The 22672-nt window shown below is 41.4% G+C and overlaps 2 protein-coding genes across 3 annotated transcripts in view; one reads left to right on the forward strand and one right to left on the reverse strand.

The window, feature by feature from the left end:
• The first annotated feature begins 961 nt into the window (after positions 1 to 961).
• Positions 962 to 5790, forward strand: si:ch211-243a20.3 (uncharacterized protein LOC100151507 homolog). The gene is made up of 4 exons (XM_051070672.1): positions 962 to 1207; positions 2746 to 2883; positions 3157 to 3286; positions 5258 to 5790. The coding sequence occupies exons 2-4, from the start codon at positions 2769 to 2771 to the stop codon at positions 5559 to 5561; spliced, it is 549 nt and encodes a 182-aa protein (XP_050926629.1). The 5' UTR covers positions 962 to 1207; positions 2746 to 2768; the 3' UTR covers positions 5562 to 5790.
• Positions 5791 to 9672: 3882 nt separating this feature from the next.
• Positions 9673 to 22672, reverse strand: part of grin2bb (glutamate receptor, ionotropic, N-methyl D-aspartate 2B, genome duplicate b) — a 95421-nt gene continuing 82421 nt past the window's right edge. Inside the window, exons 15-17 of one of the 2 annotated variants that reach the window (XM_018665135.1) lie at positions 19716 to 19954; positions 15342 to 16344; positions 9673 to 14345 (exon numbers count right to left, since the gene is read on the reverse strand). In XM_018665135.1, coding sequence (XP_018520651.1) covers positions 13939 to 14345; positions 15342 to 16344; positions 19716 to 19954 — 1649 coding nt within the window. In that variant the 3' untranslated portion in view covers positions 9673 to 13938. Of the gene's footprint in view, positions 16345 to 19715; positions 19955 to 22672 lie in introns of both variants that reach the window. The other variant, XM_018665132.1, reaches the window with a different exon arrangement.

The raw sequence follows: 22672 nt of genomic DNA on the forward strand, positions 1-22672 counted from the left end.
AGTGTATTCCAGTGTGTATCATTTTCACATTCCAGCAAGTAAACATGGGGGTGATTGTGACTATTTTATAAACTGCTGGGTAGTTTAATCTTTAACAATACATCATAACTTATGGATAATTCCATTTTGTTGAATGTGTGTTTTTATGTATGTATATGTAGTGGAGATATACGTTTAATATGTATCCTGAAATGTCGAGGTATACAGTAGCATAAATGGAGATACAAGTACCTTGAAATTGTACTTAAATACTGCACTTGAGTAGATAGACTTTTCCCCTTACTTTCCACCACTGCCCCAAAGTGTATAAAGTAATTAAAAGTAGCCCCATCACAACCTGCTACAACAGTAAAGTGCAGTTTATGCATACTGACTACTTTTACTTAAGATGAATAAAGTATTAAAAGTAAAAGTCTTCAAAATGTAAAATAAATTGTAAATATCAGAATAGATATACAACATACGGTTATTATGCTGATTATTATGCCTGACATAATTCCTAATCTGCAGTCTAACTACAGCTTCTAAGAAAAAGTACAATGTTTCCCACTGTAATGCAGAGGTAGTATTAGTTTAAAGAAGCATATTTGCAGCACTTTACCTGCAGAATTTAGGATTTAAAAGATAGGTCTCGCTGTGGAAGGTGTGTTGAGACTCAGAGGGTAAAGGGCAGATGGTGGGAAGCTGAGACAGATCAAAAAGGTCCATAACTCAAGTTTTGAGGAGACCACAGTACATTACCTCAGAAACTTGATCCTGCAACAGAGCGAGATTGCAGCTGGTGACATAGTTATACCTGACAAAAGCAGGGTAAATTATATGAAAACGAGAGGATGTGCCACACATCTGGCAGCAGCTGGATGTCACAATCTGTGTGTGTGTGTAAGTGTGTGTGTGTGTGTGTGTGTGTGTGTGTGAGAGAGAGAGAGAGAGAGAGAGAGAGAGTGGGAGTTGGGCGTGTGTTAGGGGTGTAAAGATACGACAGCTCTCTGCAAATGAGTTTTTAAGCTTTTCTGCTCTGGACCTGTGGACTCTCTTTGTGGAGAGAGCATCAGGAATAAGAGAGAGAAGGGGGAAAAATATAAGAAATAGATTAGGGCAGTGACAGAGTGGAGAGGAGAGTATACCAGAGGCATCTGCTATTCAAACTACGTCGAAGAAGGATTTCCTGCTGAGACTTGAAGCATCATCATCATCATTTCAACTCGTGAGTATTGAGTCATTTGCTAATTTTTTCCAATCTGTGACGCTGCTACCAGTGCAGTGTTAAGTCTGCAAAGTTAAAAATGTAGTTACTGCAGCACAAACACCAACCATAATCATCACAGCAAAGGGACACTGGTTTATGGTTGCACTTTTCAGTGTTGTTGATATGTTTTTGCCAGATGTGAAACAATCTGTTTCAGGTTATTGTTCAGCTAATTTTCACTGTTCCTTTGAACAGCCTCCAAATTCACATCCCCTGAAAACATTTATAATACCTCAACAATGAGTCATTGGCTTATTATTGTCCAGTATGATTCATAGACTTTGTCATATGGATGCAATCCCGCTTTCTCTCTCTCTCTCTCTCTCCTCTCTCTCTCTCCTCCCCCTCCTCTCTCTCTCTCCTCTCTCCTCTCTCTCTCTCTCTCTCTCTCTCTCTCTAGTTGTTCTCTTTTCTGGGTCGCCTGCCTTCACCTCCTCTCTTTTATAATAGTTGTCTTGTTTTTTCCACTCAAACCTGGAGTCATGGGATTAGATCTTTTAAAAAAGTTTTAAAAACTGCTTTTATTTTGCCAGGTTGGACTTTCGTCATTATCCTCTCATAGCAGACTCACACAGAACCAACTGTAACAGGACAAAAAGGTCTTTGGTTAAAATAACTGGATCTAATTTTTTGTCTCATAACCAGCCCCTTGATCAAGTGAAATTGTAATCAATGTGTTCTTTTATTGATCTACTGATGGTTTAAAAACTAGAAGTCTACAATCACACAGTGGTGGAGGAAGTATTCAATACTTTACTCAAGTAAAAGTAGAAATACCACAATGTAAAATAAACTCCATTACAAATAAAAGTCTTACATTTTAAAAAAATCTACTTAAGTACTAGTGCTAGAGCTGAAGCAGCAACATATAGAGTATCATAGCAAAAGTACTAAATATTGAGAATGGCCCTCCTCCAGAGCTTTACATCATTGTATATTGTTATACTACAATTACATAAATGCTGTAAACAGCATTTTCATTTTATAGTTGTAAGTAAAAGTGGAGATAATCTATACTAATGTAGAAAATTGCATCATACTTCTTAAAGTCATCATATTTACTGCAAATTTTCATGTAAAATCTTCTACATCATCTACAAAGTAGCTAAAACCTTCAGGCAAGTGTAGTGTGTAGTAGAGTAAAAAGTACAGTAGTTTCATCTGAAATGTAATAGAGTAGTACAAAGTAGCCTAATCAGATTTGGTCTTAAATACAGTACATGAGTAAATGTATTTAGTTACTCTCCTGGATACAAATGTGTGTGTGCACATCTGCATGCTCCTGACTCTTAAACTCTGATGGACGCTGTAACTTTTCTGGGCTGTGCACACAAAGCCTGTGTTTCATCACTTCTTTTATTTCCACTCTCTTTCTGATTTTTATTCATCTCTTCTGTATTAAAATAAAAAAAAATATGCCAAGAAGTTCATCTGTAAATTTTCAGAGGTCAAATGAAAGTTTTTTTTCCCCCTTTTCTTCTTCTTTTTTTTTAAAGGGGGGGCATATCATCTGCTCATCATGGCCCCTCCCTCTCTGTTAATGGTGCTGATGGTGGTTGCCATGGTAACTGGGGCCCGTGAAGCCAGTGAGGAGAATGAACTGGATTATGGGTACTGGAACTACAGAGAGGGAGGTAAATCATGAGCCTCAGTTTGATCCCAGATGTTTAAGAGATTACGGGGCCTGTAAATCACAGAGTGATGAAATGTTTGAAGTTATGAATTATAATAATAATCTTTTGGTGGGGTGAATGAGATGCAGTAATTTAAGAAACTCTGCTGGGATGAGATAACTGTTTGGAGCTTAAAATAATTAGAACACATGTGCTTCTCTGATTTTCATGATTCATTCAGGCTGTTTCATTTTCCTCTGGAAATGGAAGCCTGACTATATGTTTTGGTTTCAGCTGACAGTGTGAATGTGGCCTCAGTGCGCAGTGTGACCAGAGTTTTAGATGCCTGGGGGAAACGCATCTTCAATGAGATCAAGACTTTGCTGCACTCACAGCCCAGCACACTGCTGCCTGACTATTCCAGGTAACTTTAAACATCGTCTCGGACTTGGCACAATTAGTGCATCCCTTTTCATCATTTAATGGTTCCTGTTCATACTATTTCATTATTGTTTCTTCTACAGCAGGTTAGGTCTGTCCACGAGTATAACAGATCTTTTGATCCCTCATGACCCAGAATGACTTTTCTAAACTCTTCACTTCACTGTGTTGTAAAAGCAGCCTGTATCATTTCCACTAATTTGCTTTTATGTGGCATCTTTTTTCCTTTTATTCCTCCTACATATTTTTACTGCCTACTTCCCCTATCTTTTGCTGTCTTTTTTATTCATAAATACTTTCAAGGCACAAATGCAAGTCAGGTTTGTAAGTGGTGTCATTTATATATTCGTCCAGGGCTGTAGTTAGCATTGAGGACACAGGTCATGTCCTCAGTATTATTTGTGGGAGTTGAGGGATTTTAATTTGGGATGCACCAATTCCACTTTTTTCCCCCTTCTAATACAGATGAGTATCTGCAGGAAACCAAGTAGTCAAGAGTCTGCAACTGGCTGTAACTGCATGGATGTAACTGATAGCAGACATTAACAAAGAAACTTTCTGGATTGGTGCAGTTTCAATGACCTGAGGAGGCGTTTACAATCACACTCAAATTGCGTGCATTGGGTTATTTAAGGCTCATTCTGAAAAAAAAAATAATAATAAAGGCATTTAGTATTTTCCACCAGTGCCATGTGGGAATTTTTGCTTTTAGACAGCATTTCATCTCAGGTAGGAAGATAGAAAAAGACAGAAAAGCATTTGTTCATCCTGTAATCAACAATATGTTGTAGTAGTAGAGTATAGATGTAGAGTATACATTTTCTTGCTGAGACTTATTTCTGTTCATTGAATGCTAGGTTACAGCAGGAGGTTAACCTAACTTCACACAAAGACAGCAAGCAGGGCGAAACAGTTAGCCTGCAATACACCTACCAGCACCTCTAAAGCTCACACATTAACTCATTGGTTCTTGTCTGATTAATGAAAGTTATGGTTTTGACACCAGTAATTATCATCTGAAGGCTTGACAGCTGAATGAAAATGTTATTTCTCGTTTGTTCCCAGCTGTTGAAACATATTTTTTTTCAGCAGACATATTGTTGCATCCCATTCACATGGTTGGATAATTGAAACAACATACTTGGCACACAGCCTCTGTGTAGTAAACTGAATTGGATTAACCCAAGAGCTTCTGCATTGGCACACCAGTTAAAGCATGAAGACCAAAGGAGAACCATTAAACAATTTATTATCTGTTCCACTCATATTCTAATAAATCTAAACAAAGGCCTCTTTCACTATTGAACAAATAAACAGCAATAAGTATATAAAATATCAATAAGGAATAGCAATAACTGTAACAAAGGTCAATAACTTACCCAAATAATGCATCCAATCCACAGTCAACTTCAGGAAATGTAACTTCAGGCAATATCACATGCAGATCGACATGATGCAGCAAACAAAGAGAGAAAGTGTGCAGGCCCTGATCCAGGCCTCTTATCAGTTTAGGTGTGGCACAATAGGTTGAGGGGCTAAGTCCCGCCTTCCTGGGGCTGAACAGGAAGTAGGGTTTTCAACACTCTGTAAATGATAGATAATATTTCTTGTTGAAGAGTCAATTAAATGACTACAAAGATGCAAAACCACAACAACACTGCAAAACAACCAGAGAGAGATTCAAAATGTCCACAAAGAGACAAAAAGTGACAAAAACAGCAACAAATGACATCGCTGAGTTGCTTTTATGTGTCTGAGTGTGATATTTCTGGTTCACCTTTCCTGTCTACGTGTGTTGCTCATATGTAGAAGGGACATCAGAGCCCTTTGCATGTCTGTGCCCAGGGGCCTGTTGTCTTATAATCTGTCCCTGCCCATGCATCAGTGATCATTCCTGTGTCCTGACAAATGTGAGTTGTTCTCTGAGCCTGAGCCTCCTCTGTTCGTCCTGCAGGGTGCGCCCTCTGTCCGAGTCCGTCAACGACCTGTTCAGAGAAGTATCTCTGCTGCACCGGCGCATCACCGAGCTCTCTCATCGCCTAGCAACGCTGGAACCATTCCTCCGTCACCACGGCTACCGGGAGGAGGGGGAGGAGGCAGCACTTCAGAGCCTGAGAGGAGAGGTGGCGAGCCTGGCCCGCTACAACCCGAGGACCGTGGTGAGGGCCAGCCCGCCGAAGGGGAGCCGGGTGGTGAGGAGGAGACGGGTGAGAGTCCTGAACAACGGGGGAGTGAAGCTGATCCAGAGCGAGAGATAGAGAGATGGAAAGAATGGAGAGGGGGGAGGTGAAGAGTGGGAAAGTTGTGAGATAGGAAGATGCTCTGCCAATATTATATAATGTATGATATCCATCGATGAACTGTATAGATGTTTGTGAAATAACATGATGTAGACACGGCTTGTCCTGTGAGATCAGGAATGATGCTTTATGATTTGTATTAGTCAAAGAGAAAACTCATATCTTCTTTAATAAACTCTTGAGATCATCAGTGTTTCATTGTTGAACTGTTCATGTCAGACTAAGTTTGAAGTCATGACACATAAAAGAACACACACCTCACTCCTCCTTCCTTAACACTATACATTTTCCCTTTCAGCATTTAATTCTGGGCAACAACATCCTAAAAATTTGCTGCTTTTTTTTTTCAAGCTCTTGGTTTCATTTTTGATCTTTGATGAAACGACAGCCTGACGAAAACATTCTTAATGTTTGTTTCTGAACCTTTCAACCACATTTCATGGCTCTCCTCAGCAGATCAAGTTACTTACTTCTCATGGATGGTTTAGTTGTTCTAATGTGATGTCTTTTTATTTTTCCTTCTTGTTTATTGGCACAGAAATAATTGGTTCTTGCTCTGGAGTGGGCACTGCTCTGCTCTCTGCCCTGCCCTTGACTGACAGGCAAAACGTAAAAAGTGGCATCATGAAATAAAGCTTTCACTGGGAAAGGTGACATTATCAAAACAGACTCTGGAAAAACATTTTGAAATAAAAACAGCTGGAATTACACAGAAAACAAAAGCGTCTAAGCAACATCCTGTTTATTCATTTAATATTGAACATTTTGGCTCAATTTTTGGTTTATATAGAGCATAAAAGTGCAACAATAAATGTAACAGGAGAAGCCAAAGAGGACAAACAGGAGACGCACATGGTGGACTATTACGAAAATATTCATAACTACAAATAAAATTATGTTTGTGTTTTCATGTGTTATAATTATATTCATGGTAGATTTTACATTTTTGCTGTTTTACACTATAAAATATGCCCTATTGATCAGAGTCATCATTTTACATGGCAGTACAACTCCATTGCTGAGCATGTTGTTATCCTCCCAACTGTACAATATGGGCATCAAATGGAAAAATAATTTAAGGCATATATATATATTTAGAATAATAAAATGTCTTCAATAATGTGTCTAAAAAAATTTCTAACATGCTATTTATTTATAACACTGTACCTTCATTACCTCCTCATTCTAATAACCAGAAACATGTCATGACACATTACAATGTGTGAAAATTCTAATTGCTATAAATGCAAGGGTGTGAGTCAAAAACACCTTCTGTTGCCTCAGGATGACAATATGCAGTAGAGGGATAACCTTCCTTAAGTATACCTTAAAGCAACATTATGCAACTACTTTACCTTAAAATAAGAGCTTCAGAATCACTCTGATGGTACACTGACTCATAATAGGGAAAATACAGCTAATTTCTGGCACAGGCTGAACAGATGCCTGAGAAATTGATAGGTTCTGTTTCTGTACATGATCTGTTAGCTTCTAGGAGTGTGCTGCCTTCAGTACCTGAAAGTGCTCTGACCTGCAGCTCAACATAATTTAATGCACCAGTGTCCTGTATTTACCACTTGTGGCTGCAGAGGCCACTTTTGCTGCTATTCAGTAAAACTTACATTGTGTTCCTTTAAGTTCACATTGGATTTCCCAGCAGCATCTATCAACACTGCACTTTGTTTCTTTTGTTTCTCAGCAGTTCTGACAGCCCATATGCACACTGAGAGGGTTATCAGTCATTGCAATAGTTCTCTTTGTTCATATGGGCGAAAAGAGGCTCCTACATAAAGTGATTTCATTGTAGGTGGTGGGAGTCAAAACCCACAGCTCCCACTGTGTAAAAAATGACATTGTGTTATTTTACAGGTTGGTTATTTCCATTTTATTTCCAAAAATGTTTCCTGGAAATAACCACATAATTTGGAGTTAATCACAGATAAAAAAAAAAAAAATCTGCATAAATGAAGACCCAAGTTACCCATAATAAATGAATGATGGGTGAATATTCACCAGGGTTTTTAAAGGAGCAATTTCATTCATGGAAATTCATCTGGAAGTCAATAATAAACTCAACACAACTAACAGAACTAAAATAATAGTCTCAGTCTCTGTTTGTTCTGTCATTAGGATCAAACTACAGTTCTTTAATGGAAACTGTAAAGAAATAGCACATCTGTAAAACAAAGCATTACTGGAAAGTTTATATGAGGCTTCAGCAGTCTGAGCTGGACAGATGAATCGAATGGAATTCTTTCAAAGTTGCACTGTTTCTCATAAGAGATTAAAGTGAGCAGTAATCCTTTAATGCACATACTGGCTTGTCTGTATTGTTTTAAGACGGACTTTCCTTTTAAGGCAGACTTGAAAAACGTAAACTAACACTTTAAACTCCAGTAATAAATAAACTGACAAAGGCCATGATCCATCTACCTGAGCACTGTCCTAAACTACATCCGGTAACCGGAGGATGCCATGTTTTTGCCACAGGGTGTCAGTGCTCGCCTGCTGCCGTAATCAGATGTGACATTACACTGATTCATGGAGGTTTGATCTTTTGTTTTTGCTCAGCTGAAGTCAGGCACGGTCCTTGTCAGCCCAGCAGGGGGTGCCTATTATCAACTATCATAATTATATATTGTTTGCATATGATGATCATATGTATGTGTGTGTGTGTGTGTGTGTGCATGTTGTGGGCACAGGCAACTTTATGCCTTCATTAAAACTTTGCCAAGTGTTTCTACAGCAACCACCTTCTCTCCTCTTCTACAACTCCACTTGTCATCCACACCACATACTGCAGTGTGGCATGTTCCTCCTCTTTTTTATTTTTATTTTTTTACCTCCTCACACTTCTCTCTTCTTCAACCTGCATCATCTGCACACTTGCCATTTGTCAATTCCTTTTTTCTTTCCTTGTGATTCTCCTGCATGGGTTTCACCCCCCCCCCCCTTTTTTTCATACTGTAATCTCTACATCAACCACCAGCAACAACCCACCACCACCTCCTCCTCCTCTCCTTCTCTATTTCTCTCCCTCCTTCTCTTTTTTTCCCCTTTCCTCTCTACATTGCTATGTGGGGGCGTTAAGCTCAGGCTGTACTTTCCATTTTGGTATTGTATTGTCGATGCATTGTTGCATCCAATCCAGTTAAGATGCTGTGGGAATACTGTATAAATCTCTCTCTATCCGTCTCTCTTTCTATACCCCCCCATCTCTAGAAAAAGAGCCAGTTGCTAGGTAACAGTTAATTGTCAAGAAGTAGTTACATGTGTTGCAATGCATCCCGAGGTTGTTGGGTTGGTGTAGGGAGTGAACAAGTAAGCAGAATAGATGGCTAAGACAGAGAGAGAGACAGAGAGAGAGTGAGAGAGAAAATACCAAAGACTGGAGAGTGGATTTTAGACAGGAGATAAAAACTGATTAAAAGATTATTTCTACCGCCTCACCTTGTTCTGTGTCAGCATCCAGGAACGCAGATGTTAAAATTCTCCCACCAAATATATAACATGAGGCATCGGTACATTTTCAAACCTGCTGGTTTCTTTAAATAACTCCTGTTGCTGGACAAGGCTTTCAGAGTAAAAGAGTCTGAGGAGTGAGGGGGAGTGAGGTTTTTTTTTTTTTTTTTTTTGGGGGGGGGGGACTTTGATCTCTGCTGCTCAGTAGTTTGCATCACTTCTCCTTTCCCTCAATATATCTCTCACTATTTATTTTTTTTCTCTCCTCTCCTTCTCACTCCACCTTTTCATTCTGGTGCCTCTTTTGTCTACAAAAACACTTGTCCAACGTGGTGAGTAACATCAATCTCATCGCAACAGATTGATGTTTGTGAAAAGACAGACAGTGAGGGAAGAAGATGACACCCAGCTGCAGCCATTATCTCTGATCCACTGATGACCTATGGGACACAACAATATGATCTGTTACAACATGTACCCTGCGCATTTGAATGTCAAATATAAATAGGACACACATGAAAGAAGTCCTGTTGCTGGCTGCCAACCTGTAGACACAACAAATGATAAGAAATAAGCTGGGGGGAAATGAAAGAACAAGACAAACAAGTTTGAGAGTTCTTATTTTTTATTAATACTCAACACTTTTATTCCAAAGAGACAGAAGAATAATATTTCTCAGCACTTATTTTCACATTGACTGTGTTTAATCTCATTTTCAATATTACTAAATATTCAATCAAATTCGAAATACTCTCTTCACACAAGTAATTTCTCTCCATACAAAAAATGTGAGGGTGAACTAGAGTTTTGTCGTATGTACATTTTTCACAATCTGTACAGCTCAGGGATGGAGTTGTTTGACCTTCTGTGGCAAAACACAAAAACAGAGGATGCAGCCAAAGAGGGAAAAAAAGAGAGACTACCTCTGTAAAAATGCAATAGAGAATCTATTGTGCTTTGTGTGTACCAATTAATAATGGTGCTTTACAATTTTTCCTTTGAGAAAAACAAACTGTCTAAGCTGGTCTTTGACCAAATCGAAAAGGAAATAAAAACACATCAACAAATCTTGACTTGCTAAATGTGCACACTGTGTCTGTAATAATAAATGACTGCACATATCCTGGCTTGAAGTCGTTACAAAAGCAATTTTGCAAGGGGGACCTACGAATCAAAGATTTATCCCAAATAGATCTATTCTCTGCCGTTTTGTACAGTTTTTATCAAAAGTCCATGAGCGTGAGGTAAAGTATTTACATACAGTTTTTTATAATAATGTACAATAAACAGTTATCTCTCACACACACTCTGTCTCTCTTCCATATGAGCACACACAGAGGTAATCAAGCGTATGTATTCAGGCACATACAATAACAGAAATAATGAAACATACTGAGATATATTCAAAGGAAAAAAAAATAGGAAAAGTTGTTCAAATGAAAAAAAAAAGGCTTCTTCAGTGACAATGAATGTATTAACCAAGACCTCAACCTTGTTAAAAAGCATTTACACAAACTATCAAGAAAATCGATCTTTGTATAACATTAACAATAAAAAATGTTTTCTACCCTAGTGAAATTTTTTAAATCAATTTCGCCATATTTATTTGAGTATAACCAAAATTTAGACCGTTAAATTTGTGTCTTCTCTTGCACAAACAAGCACGCACACGCACACACACTTACAGTACTACATGGATCATCAGTACCAATGAAATTGATAAAACTCCAAATATCGTTCAAAAACGCCCATTTCGTTGGGCTAAAAGTTAAGATTTTAAAAAACAGAAATGAAGAAAAAAAACTAAGAGTATACATGCAAGTCCTTACAAACCCCTTAGTATCATACATACTGACTTGTCACCCAAGAGAAGGAAAGTCTTCTGAAGTTTTGACTGGGATGTACAACAAACTAAATCTTAGATCTGTTCAGTCAGATTGTGCTTAGATATTACAATTTGGTTTGGCAAGATGATTTAAGTGACAATTCATAACTGAAAATGTGTAATAGTTGTCTTAAATGGTAACTTATGATATTTTAATGGTGGTGAGGGCTGTAAATCAAACAAAATACAGCTTGTTTTTTGTGTCTGTAATGTGTTAGAGCCGCCTATTGATCAAATATGAGTCCATCAGTAGGACTGACACTAAGGTGGTGCTTTTTACAAAAAGTAGCACCTGCTTTTAGGACACTGTTTACTTTCTCCTGCCTTTCCTCTTTTATTCTTTTTCTCCTCAAACAGTCTGCAGTTGACACAATTCACAGAGGACCTTGGACTTGAGGGCAAATTCTTTCCTTCATCAAAATCTCAGCATGTGAAACAGATTATGGTCCAGTGGAGGGAAGAATCAAGGTTAGAGAACATACTGAGATGATTTTTCTGTGTTCCGTTTGGTGAAAATGTGAGTTTAAGCAACACGGTGGGAGGAATTGATGCTCTCAAGGACTGCGAGACAATGACGTTCAGGAATAGTTGGACATTTTGAGAAATTTGCTAATTTGCCAATTTCTTGCTGAGAGTTAGATGAGATGATTAATACCACTTTCATATCCCTCCATTAAATATGAAGCTACAGCCAGTTTAGCCAGTTAGCTTAGCCTAGCACAAAGACAGGAAATGGGGAAACAGCTAGCATGCGTCTGTCCACAGGTAACAAAATCAGCCTACCAACACCACTGAAGCTTGCCAGACGGTGTGGTTTGTGGTTGTGCTGACTGTCTCTGGTTGCAAAGGTTTTGTACTGATTGAACAAACACGATGTAACATGTAATGAGCTTTTATGGGTGTTGGTAGGTGGATTTTCTTACATTTGGAGAGAGCCAGGCTAGCAGTTTCCGTTTCCAGTTTTTATGCTAAGCTAAGCTAACCAACAATGTTGTTGTCTTCTCCTGTAACTGCCTGCAAGAAAGATAATAAGCTTATTTCCCAAAATGTTGAACCATTGCTTTACATTGCAGGGGAACATTATTCTGTAGCTGTATAGTGAGTACAAATTTCTCACTTTCTTATGCTATCCACTACATTTCAAAGCTAGAAACGCTTGTGAAGGTGAGTAAAGTATGAATAACTGCAAGACTAAATCATGGGATGATAATTTGGGATTGTGTACCAGGTGTTATGAGTCTGTTATAAGCCTGTTGTGGTCCCGCTAAACCAGAAGAATAAAATGTTCGACACTGGAACTCCTCACATCACTCAAATGTGACCGTCTAATACAGCAGGCAGGGCTTATGGCTGCAATCATGAAATAATTAACGTGTCAGGCTGCTCATCCCAGCAACAGAGGTCTCACACTAAGAGTCCATTATGTCCACCGTCCTGAACAGCAAAACTGTCACGGCCAATTGAGTCAGACCCAACGAAACGCCATGAGAGCAACAGGCGGACATTAAATGTGATTTACTTGCATTTAATGGATAGTTGGATCCTGGGTCATCTCTTATGAGAAGGTGAGGAGTGATAAAGCTGGTTGAGCTTTATTGTGAGTGATTTCAAGGAAATTGACTTGCAGTTAGATTAACTGTGGAGTTTATAGTACAAGAAGAAGCATTTTTATTTTATTTTAAGTGTCATTTCCTCACATACAGCAGCACGGCTCTGTCATACCTGACTTTTTTGGGGGGAACAGGAATGTTTATTTATCATGGCACTGTGGTTTTAACCCTTGTAATCCTACTGTTGGTTACTTTTATTATTGGGGGGGGGGGGCAACGTATGCATTTAAGCTTCTATTCACTTTGTATCATAACACCTTAAAAGCCTGTTATGCTCATGAAGCTCTACTTTCATATCAGACTTTTTCAGATGTGTTTTCACTCAAATCAATTTGCAGGTGAATCTGTCTACCAACAGAAGAGATCTTATGTGTAGAAAATCAGTATTAATCCTTTAAGGCACATCCAGCTCAAAATGTGAGACCCATTTGGTACTGCCAAGCAGAAAAAACGAGAGGAAACGGCAAATCAGTATGATGATGTTGCTTCTGCAGCTGAAAGAAAAACCTTCTTTGCAAATTTATAAGTACACAGAATGTACTCAGCAAGTCATGCCTTTCACATACACTTCACAGCACTCGAAAATAAGAAAAGTAAAAAAAAATCAAACATGAAGAATTAATAGCAAAGAAGAGTCCAAATTACAGGAACCCCCAAAAAAAGATCTGTACTGACAACTGGTCTACCAGTCTCCTGTAATATTGGTAAGCTAAGAAAGAATTAACATCATACAAATATGTAACATGAACTATTTAAATAAATAAATGAAATTTAAAAACAATCCAAACCGATCATCATCAACACTAGAATAATATTCAATAATATTATTAACATTATCAATACAATTATTAGTTTACCCTGTTACTTCGACAGAAGCGTTGATTTCTCATTCATGATTGTATTTCCGTTGCTAAACAAAATGTTTGTTTTGGTGTTAAGGAACTGCGGGAGGGAGGGAAAGACAATGAGCATGTGAAGAGAGCAGAGACTGGAGATTTTATTTCACGTTTTTCCCCTCCATCCCTCCCTCCCTCCCTTCCTATCTTTCTCTGAGCGTCGGAGCAGCACCAGAATCCTCTCTTCTCATTAAAAACTTGTCTCCCGCCGGACTTCACCACAGCTTAGCCTGCAGTGGCCTCTGTGCATCGTCCAAATTCCTTCCATTTAGTGGAGTGAGAACAACACACACAGCATCATGCCTCCTCATTCTCTTCACACAGAGAGGTCATCAGCCTGAGCCGTTTCTCTTTTTTGCCTCTGTATGTTTCTCTCCGCCCCGCCCCTCCCCCCCCCCCCAGCCCCCCTCTCTTTTCTTCACCCACTTCATCTTCTTTCACTCTCTCTCTCTCTCTCTCTCTTTCTTCCTCCATCTTCACCCTCAGACGTCTGACTCAATGCTGGAGAGCTTTTCATAAACGTGTCCATTGCTGGCACCGTTGAAGGGTCTCTGTCCCTGCCCCAAACCTAACGTGTCCCTGCCCCCAGGCAGTAGCTTGTTGGCCCCGTGGTGGTTCCCCATGGGCCCTCCCACCCCGCCCAGACACAGCTCTTTGGGGAACCTGGGGGCCACATTGGACATCACCCCAGCTGTGGCGGACGCGGGTAAATAGGAAGTTGCTCCCATGGAGCCGCGGAAGTCCCCTCCTCCTCGGCTGTTGTTGAGAAGTTGCTGCTGCTGCTGCTGTTGCTGCGTCTGTGGCTTTTTGATGTAGTACGGTTTGGCACCGTGTAATAGACACTGGTCATCGCCGAAGGTTGGGATGAAGGGATTCTGGTTCACCTTATCTGGGTAGAGAGATTTAGACAAGGAGTAAGTCCCGGCCCCTCTGCTACCACCACCACCACCACCACCACAGCCCCCACCTCCCATCATAGCTCTATCTCTGTCCCTCAGGTCTCTCTCCCCCACCGACCGCCGATGCAACCCACCTTCGCCTCCACGGAACAAACTGAAGGAGGAGCCTCCTTTCGCCCTATCTCCACCTATTCCTCCAAACATGGGAGATTCCCTTTCACCTGCATACCTCTCAAACATGTGAGCATAAGGGCTGGGGCCCTCCATGAAGCGGTCTTTGTCTTTCAAGCTCACACTTCGGGGCTGGGGAAACTGCCCCCCAATGCCCCCGCCAACCCCTCCCATGCGGCCTGCCCCCTCCCTCTGCAGGTCCACAAATGTGTCATATGAGTGTTGCCTCCGTAACACCCTCCCACCCGGCCCTAGCTTCCTGCGCTGTGCCTGAGTTTGTGTTTGGCTGGGTCCTATGCTACTCTTCCCTCCGGGGAACACCATGTTATTATCCTCGCTGATGTTGTAAAGGTTGCTTGGCTGCATCTTACAGGAGTCGCAGCGTTTGCAGGTAGCAGAGCTGGGGCGGCTGCTGCTACCCCCAACTCCGCTAGCTGGGCACGTGCCGCCTCCTCCTACACCTCCACCGTGGTGACACACACTGTGGCAGTTACGACACTCCCAGTCCCCCCCTGCTATGCCACCCCCTCCTAGCCCAGATACCCCCTTCTCCCAGCAGGTGTGGGCCTGCTGTCCTGCTGACACTGTGCCCATCCCACCTTTACACTCGGGCTTCTTGCCTTTACCTTTGAGGAAGTCTTCCACAGGCACTAAGCTTTTACAGATACCACCACCGCTACCGCCGCCCACACCACTTCCTCCACTTCCACCCTCTTGCTCCCACTTGGCCTTGCCCTCCTTGGAGCGGAACTGGTCCGCATAGAAATCCCTCAGGTTCTCTTTGTCTTTGCGGAATAAGTAAGGTGAAGAATTACCCCCGCCTCCTCCCCTCTTCCGCTCCAGGGGAGGTGAGACCGTGCGGTGTGCCAGAGGCCCGTGGGGGAAGTGGTGGTGGACGGTGTGGTGGTGGGGTCTCCTCCTGAAGCCGCTCAGCTCTATCTCGTCCTGCTCCCGTCTGCACTTGGCCGAGGCTGGCCTCTTTTTCAGGCTGTCCCTGTACTGCTTACGCCGCTTGGTGTTGCCCTCCAGGTTGCCGTAGGTGACAGTGTGGGTGGAGATATCCGATACATCAGAGCGAATGTTCCCATCATCACCCCCCGAGCCTCCCCCTCCCCCACCACAGTACCTGTCGTGACCCCCGATGAGCCCCGTGCTGGATGCGCCTCCTTTGAAAGAAAACCTGCCGTACACATTGCTTCCCTTGAACCCACCCTGGTTGGAATCCGTAGGGGTGTGGCCAGCAATCAGGTCAAATTTATTGGTATTCCTGTGAGTCATGGAGGGGCGGGGCTGGGTGGTAAAGATGGGCGCTACCCCTCCCCCTAAACTGTCGCAATCGAACATGCCCCCCTCCAACGAGCTAGCGCTGCCTAAACTACGCGGCCTATTGGGTGGGGGGCCGGACATACCCAGAGCCGAGGCCGGGTGGTGGTGCCGGTAATGGTCCTGGTACAGGTTGCTGTCCTTCAGGGGCAAGTTGCCAAAAGTCCTCTCCACCTCGCTGATGTAGTCACTGAACATGTTGTCCTCTGGCAGATAAGGCGGCGCAGACTTGCAGTCTACAGGGTGACCCACCAGACTGCGCCGGTGCTCCTGGATATCATAGATGGCCGACTCACGACCACTGTGGCTGTACTCCAGGGCGGCGTGCGGGGAGCCGTTAATGCCCGGGACGGCGGTCATGTCCTTGGCAGTGCGGAGCAACCGCAGGATGTTGGAGTGGGTGTTGTTCATGTTCTTCTTCATGGTGGCCGAAGGTGAGTCTATGGTTGACTTGTTTTCCTCGATTTGTACCCCATGGATGCAGCTGTAGATACCCTGGAGTGTGAAAATTAGAAGAAAAGGGAGGTAAAGAGAGAAAGAGAGGGTGAGACAGGCCATGGGAGGAAGAAGGAAGAAGAGTGAGAGTGGTAGAGTATGAAGCTCGAGCAAGAGGAAAACAACAGTAAAATGCGTGGCAGTAGTAAGGAGTCAAGAACCAGAGGGGATTTAATGTTGGAGAGACAGAGCCAAACACCAGACACATAAACAGACAGAAAGACAGGGAGAGAGAGAGAGAGGCAAACAGAGACAGACAGAAGCAGAGAGAGGTTAATGCATTGCCATGTTCTCTCTGACCACCCTCTTGTTTACACACTATTAAACAGTAATAGGGGCTGAGTTCATAAATGACTTTTCTCAGGGGAACAGCATGGACCCTCACAGCTGCTGCTCAGCACTCCACCTCAGACAAAGAGAACTGAGCGAGAGGGGAGTGAGCATATCAAAGCCTTGATTGATAACACAGGGGAGGCAGTAAACTCATGGTTTTGACCACCAATCAATAGATTTAATCAATGTCATTTAAATTCAGCTGACACCGACGCCACTGGCTTTCTTCACCACAAGTGTTTTACTTGTTTTCCTTTCACATGGATCACATGGTAAAAAGTTTGTTGGACCTTTTGGAGATGCAAACATTAGCAATCTATTTAAAATGTCATTAACCGTCAGTATGCCTGTGTTTGTTTTGATTGGTTGGCATGAGCAGGATTTTCAAGTGAGGGGGAAGCCTATTGCAACTGAAGTCAAACAAGCGTGTTTAAATGGGGGCTGAGGGAATCTGCGGTCCAGGCGACAGCCAAATCTGAAAGGTCGAGGACACGCTGCCCACCAGCCAGCGCGCGGGCCAACGTTCCTCAAAGGCGTCAACTTGTCAGAAACAGTTTCTGTCTGTCTCTTAGTCACTTTCCCTGTCGCCGAGCTACATTCATGAATCTGAATCGTCAGCCCTCTTTTCTTTTATGCCTCCATTCTCTCTTTGTGTCTGTTTTATCTCCGTTTCTTGGCGCTCAGGTAAGCGGCAGCTGCTCCAATGGGATTGTCTGTCTTTATCTCTCTACATCTATAGCTACTATGTCTGCTGTGAAAGGTAATAGAACAGAGGTTACTGGCACATCACTGTGTCTCTTCTTTTCTACTCTGCCTTTGTCCTGCTACCGGTTTTATTCTTTATCATGACTCTGGCTAACTGATCTCTTTTTCTTCATTTGAATCTTATTCGCCCTTTGTAGTCTCATCACTTGTCCATTCTTACACTTTTATGTACTGTAAATGAGCTACAACTTTCTTGAATGCTGCACTATCTTTAATATTTTTTTCTTTCCCATCCTGCAACTTGAGTATTTAACCAAGCATGGAAATGTATAAAAGATATCTGGCTGTAGGTTTGAGTAATGGAACCACTTTTCAAACGTGTCAGCACTTAAAATAGATTTTTGTAATTCAACATGTAAAATCATTAGAGCTTAGAGTGAATCTTGAAGCTACCAGACAAAAAAAAAGCTGTGCTTATGTTTTGTATAAAAAAAAAAAAAAAAACAGTTTCAGACACTACAAAGACAGAAGGAGATTACTGTCAATTCAACAAACAGTGTGTTTCTGGAGTGCTAAGGCCAGATCTGTCTTTTACATTCTTTGAGGTTAGTCTGAGCAGGTGTAATATCAAATGGCATTACAATTAGAAACACCTTCAGCCTTAACACCAAATACATAAACAATTGTGTCCTTTTCACAGGCAGATAATAACTGAGACAATTTGCATGCAACAACAACCCCACCTCCTTTTTTAAAAGGTAACATTATGTAAATGAATCTCAACATCTCAAGTGATTATTTATATGGACCCAAATAGCCTGCATCAATAACACTGAGACACCTTGTTAAGTGACCCATCTGAGCAGAGTTGTAACTATGCTGAGGATGAGCTCTTCGACAACCACCAACACACCTTCAGGTCACCAGCTGAGAATGTGCAGCACAGTAAGTAGCTTTTATTTCAGAAACATTAAGATAATGAACAGAGGATTTTCTTAAAGACAGTTGGCTTTTTTTTTTTAACACTGTCAGGGACTGAGGCTAAAGTGAAACTTGCACATCAACCAAGTGGTCTATTTCTGTGTCCGTCAACATGTCATTATCCTTGGTGCTTAAAAGCAAAATAAGCTATGATGCTTGGCTGTATCCTTTCTTTGTGTGTTGTTATGGCATGCACATTTATTCTTTCCTGTTCCTTTAATAAGGAAAGAGGATGTAACAAGTTCACTAAATAGTTGCCTGTGTTATTTGTTGGTTATGATGCTTTCATTTATTATTCATATTCTATGTGACTCCTGACCCCTACAAAGTCAGAAATGTTAGTGACACAATTTGACCTGAGAACAACTTGAGTAGAATTTAAGGTGTCACTGTGCTTCAACTGGATGGTCTAACAGTGCCTGAAACCCCTATATCCTGCTGCCGTATTTGTCAGCTGCTGGTAACTTTAACAATTGTGTCATGCAGTGATTGGCTAAGTGTGTGGAGATGAAAAAGTAAGAAGAGTTAGGCTTCTGAAGTGTTCTTGCTTAAGCTTTTACAATTGCCTCTTTTGCTTTTTGTGCCTACAAACGTGCAAAACGATAAAAGTTTTAGAGGAGACACTGTGAGAAAATATGCGCTGTCATTCACATATTTGAATTATTACCTCACTACAACAGCTGGCCTTTCACCCAGACTTAGAGTATGGACAAACACTTTTGCCTTCAGATGTGATCAGGTGACACACTGTACACAGTAGTTTGTTTGAGCATACTGAACATACTAGCAGTTCATCAGTTTGCATACATTATCTGTTCATTATGATGCTGTTGGATGCTCAGTTACACCAGAAACCTACACAGATTTTACTGATAAACTGGATTGAGTCATGAGTCATCATATTTGACCTAAATTTTATACATTTATAATCTATCATAAATCTTAAAGATGAACTATTCACATACTCATTTCAAATCATCGTGGCTATTTGAAAGTAATCAGTTGAGTTTTTGGACTGGGACTAATGGCATTTAATTAATTTAGCTGTATATTACTATAATATGGTGCTTAAAGTTTAAAGGGTTAGGATTAGAAATTGAGACTTATTTTGAGGATCTTTCATATATATACATATGTAGTTTCATATAAAACAGGATGCTCTTGATTTGTGTTTTGTTGTTTAACAACTGCCTGGCCCAAAAAAGCCACAGGTACGTCAGGTGAGTCATCGTATTCTCCTGACTGACTCGATACAACTCAACCACAGCCAGTGGTTTTAAAACAACCACTCCTGTGATCTTTCTGTCAGGAGGACAAAGGTCAGACCTAAAATAAAACACGAGCACACTCACTCTGCTAATGGAGAAGGTGACCCCGGGCTTTCCGGAGCACACGCCCATGAAGCAGAAGCGCAGCTGCCAGTAGAACAAATGTTCACAGATGAAGGTGATGAATGACAGAACCATGGCGGCCCCGAGCATGTAGAAGACCCCTGCCATGTTGTCCACGTCCAGCTGGCTGCTCATCACCTCGTTCTTCTCATTGTGGCAGATACCCGTCAGCCACAGGGCCTCCAACTCCTCCATCTCACCTAGAGGAAGGAGAGACATGTACACAGGTTACTGTATCGATGTGTTGATGTTATTGTTTGTGTGTATGTTTGTGTGACCTGCACACATGGATGGGTTTCCCCGAAGGTGTCTGAACATGTAAGTGTGAGTACAAAAAAAAAGAGGACACGTTTTTTGGATGGGAAGTTGATGCCAAAAACAGCTCAGGTCTCATGTACGTGCAACAAATGTCATGTTGCATTATTATGACTGAACACCCCTCCCCCCCGAGGATCGTCCTCATTAAGGATTGCTTATGCAAGGCTAACCCTTCCTTGTTGTAGAAAAAAAAAACAACTGCCTGCTGGGACTTGACATTCCTCAGGGAGGAAGTGTGCGATGGTCATGTGACTAGCGCTTCCGCCCTAAAATGTGTCCCCCTCTCTTCCACATCCCTGGGGGGGCCTGCTAAGGGGGGAGGACACGTCCAGAGAGATTTGTTTGATCTGCACCAATGGTCTGTTTTTTTTGTGTGTGTATGTCTGTGTGAGATCAAGGAGGTATATGTTTTCCTAATGATTGCGTAACACTGTTTTGCGTGTGGATGTTTGTGCAGATGAGTAAGTGTGTTTGTCTCAGGCAGCTGTTAACTCGTTTTCATCAGGACTTTCTTACCTAAATGAACAGACACAGGGAAAACAAAGTGCGAAGTGTGTACAGCAGACCTATGATGACAGGTCATTAGTTGTTATCATGCTGATGAACACCAAACAGAAAGCTATTACGGAGGGAAAAAAAAAACCAACATATCATCTGGAATCTAGACTGATGTGTCTTACTTGCATTTATGTTGCTCATGGAAGAAATAGAAACATGCTCTTTCACTTTCTTTCTCTGAGTTAAAAGAGAAGATTGACAACACTGTCATGTCTTTGCATTAACAACATTGTGGGAGCCAGGAGGCAATTAGCTTAGTTTAGCGTAAAGACTGAGGAGCAGAGGGTAACAGCTAGCCTGGCTCTGTTTGTCCAAAGTTTGTCCAAAAAAAAAGAAGTAACAATTACATTAAATTATTACTTCATTTAAACCACGCAGAAACAGAAACAATACCAAAATGTAAAGAGGAATAGTTTGGTACTGGAACTATTTCTTGACAAACAGTTTATCCATCCACTCAGCACATCTGTGCAGCATTACTGACTATAGCATGGGTTTTCAGACACAGTCATTTAACATGGGCCAAAGATACAGTGGTGTCTCTGTACAGGCTCAGTGACACCACATCTTGTAACCTCACTGTGATAACAAGACTCCAGGAAGTCACTTTTTTACTTTACACTATGCTAAGCTATCTGCCTCTAGTCACCAGGTCCAGACTTAATGCAAAGACATGAGACTGATAGAATAAGTAGATTTCCCAAAGTAACTCTTCCTTTAAAAAGAAAATGTGAAATGTTAGTGATAGCTGCATTTCAAAGGACAAGAGTGAAAGTACCTGTTAATGTAATTATTAACACCTGTGTTTGCAAAGTATGACAAGTCAAAACATTTGCTGTGAAAAAAGCCTCTTTGATTTGTAAAGTATTTAAATTAGTAAGTAGTAAGTAACTGTAACATTTTCATGGTCAAAGTGTCATAAGGCAGCCCCAGCTAAATCTGCATGTACTTGTTTTTCTCTCTGCTTTCTATTCCTTCCTCTATTTCTACCCCCCCCCCGCCCCGATCCTGTATCTGTTCAGGTGTAGTGGCACTCAGTCTCCTGTTAGTTGGCCATCGCTGATCCTCTCCCTCTGCACATGACTTACATCATGTTCACTTCTGGACTCTAATGGGACATGACAGATATGAGCAAACATCGATGAGTCTGATCTCTTAACTTGGACTAACATATGTGTGCTGACAGCCAAACAGTCCACATGAAGTAATGAGATGTAATGTCAGATGTGTTGGCCTCATATACCCAGGTGACAGAACAATGAGACTTCACCTCCCATTTGGTAAATTTGTACAGACATGTTGTCTGATCTTTGGAGAACACACATTCAAACTTGCACTAACTCATGTGTCACAAATAAATCCCTGTGCGTGCACACACACACACACACACACACACACACATCTTGCATATACACACACACACACACGCACAGACTGGTACTTTAATATATATCACTGAGGAGGTTTCAAACGGTCTGAGGTCTGATCTGGCCCCTTAAGATCTGATCCAAGGTGAATGTTCTATCTGTACAGACCTCTTCATCCATCACTCACACCGGGATGGAAAGTGATAGCAAATCAAAGGCCACTGTGTGTGTATGTATGTGTGTCAACATGCTTTACAATATATGATCTGGCATGTAGTGAGCAGTGTGTAGCACATACTACCTCAGGAGATGAGGAGTGCTACTGTAGGTGAATTCTCCAGAGACAAGGATTCACATCAGGGACAATCATTTCTTTTACATGCAACTTTTCCTAAGACACACATGCAGCTAAAACCGAGGCTGGTGATACATTTTAACATCTTTTATTCCACTTCTGTGTAGGACCCAGTTCCCTCTGAAGACGTGTGCAGGCATCCCCTGTTGTACATGAAGAACTAAAAAATACGCTGTTATACAACAGGTGTAATTGTTGAGTGTATTGATACAATCATGACATTTATGATAGGAGAAATAGAACATGCTATACAGTATAGTATATGCTTTGTGGGTCAAGCTCCCCTTAACACCCCTTGAACTTTTCCCATTTTAAATCTA

The sequence above is a fragment of the Lates calcarifer genome, linkage group LG5 (assembly GCF_001640805.2).
Source record: "Lates calcarifer isolate ASB-BC8 linkage group LG5, TLL_Latcal_v3, whole genome shotgun sequence".
In the NCBI taxonomy this organism is placed as follows: Eukaryota; Metazoa; Chordata; class Actinopteri; family Centropomidae; genus Lates; species Lates calcarifer.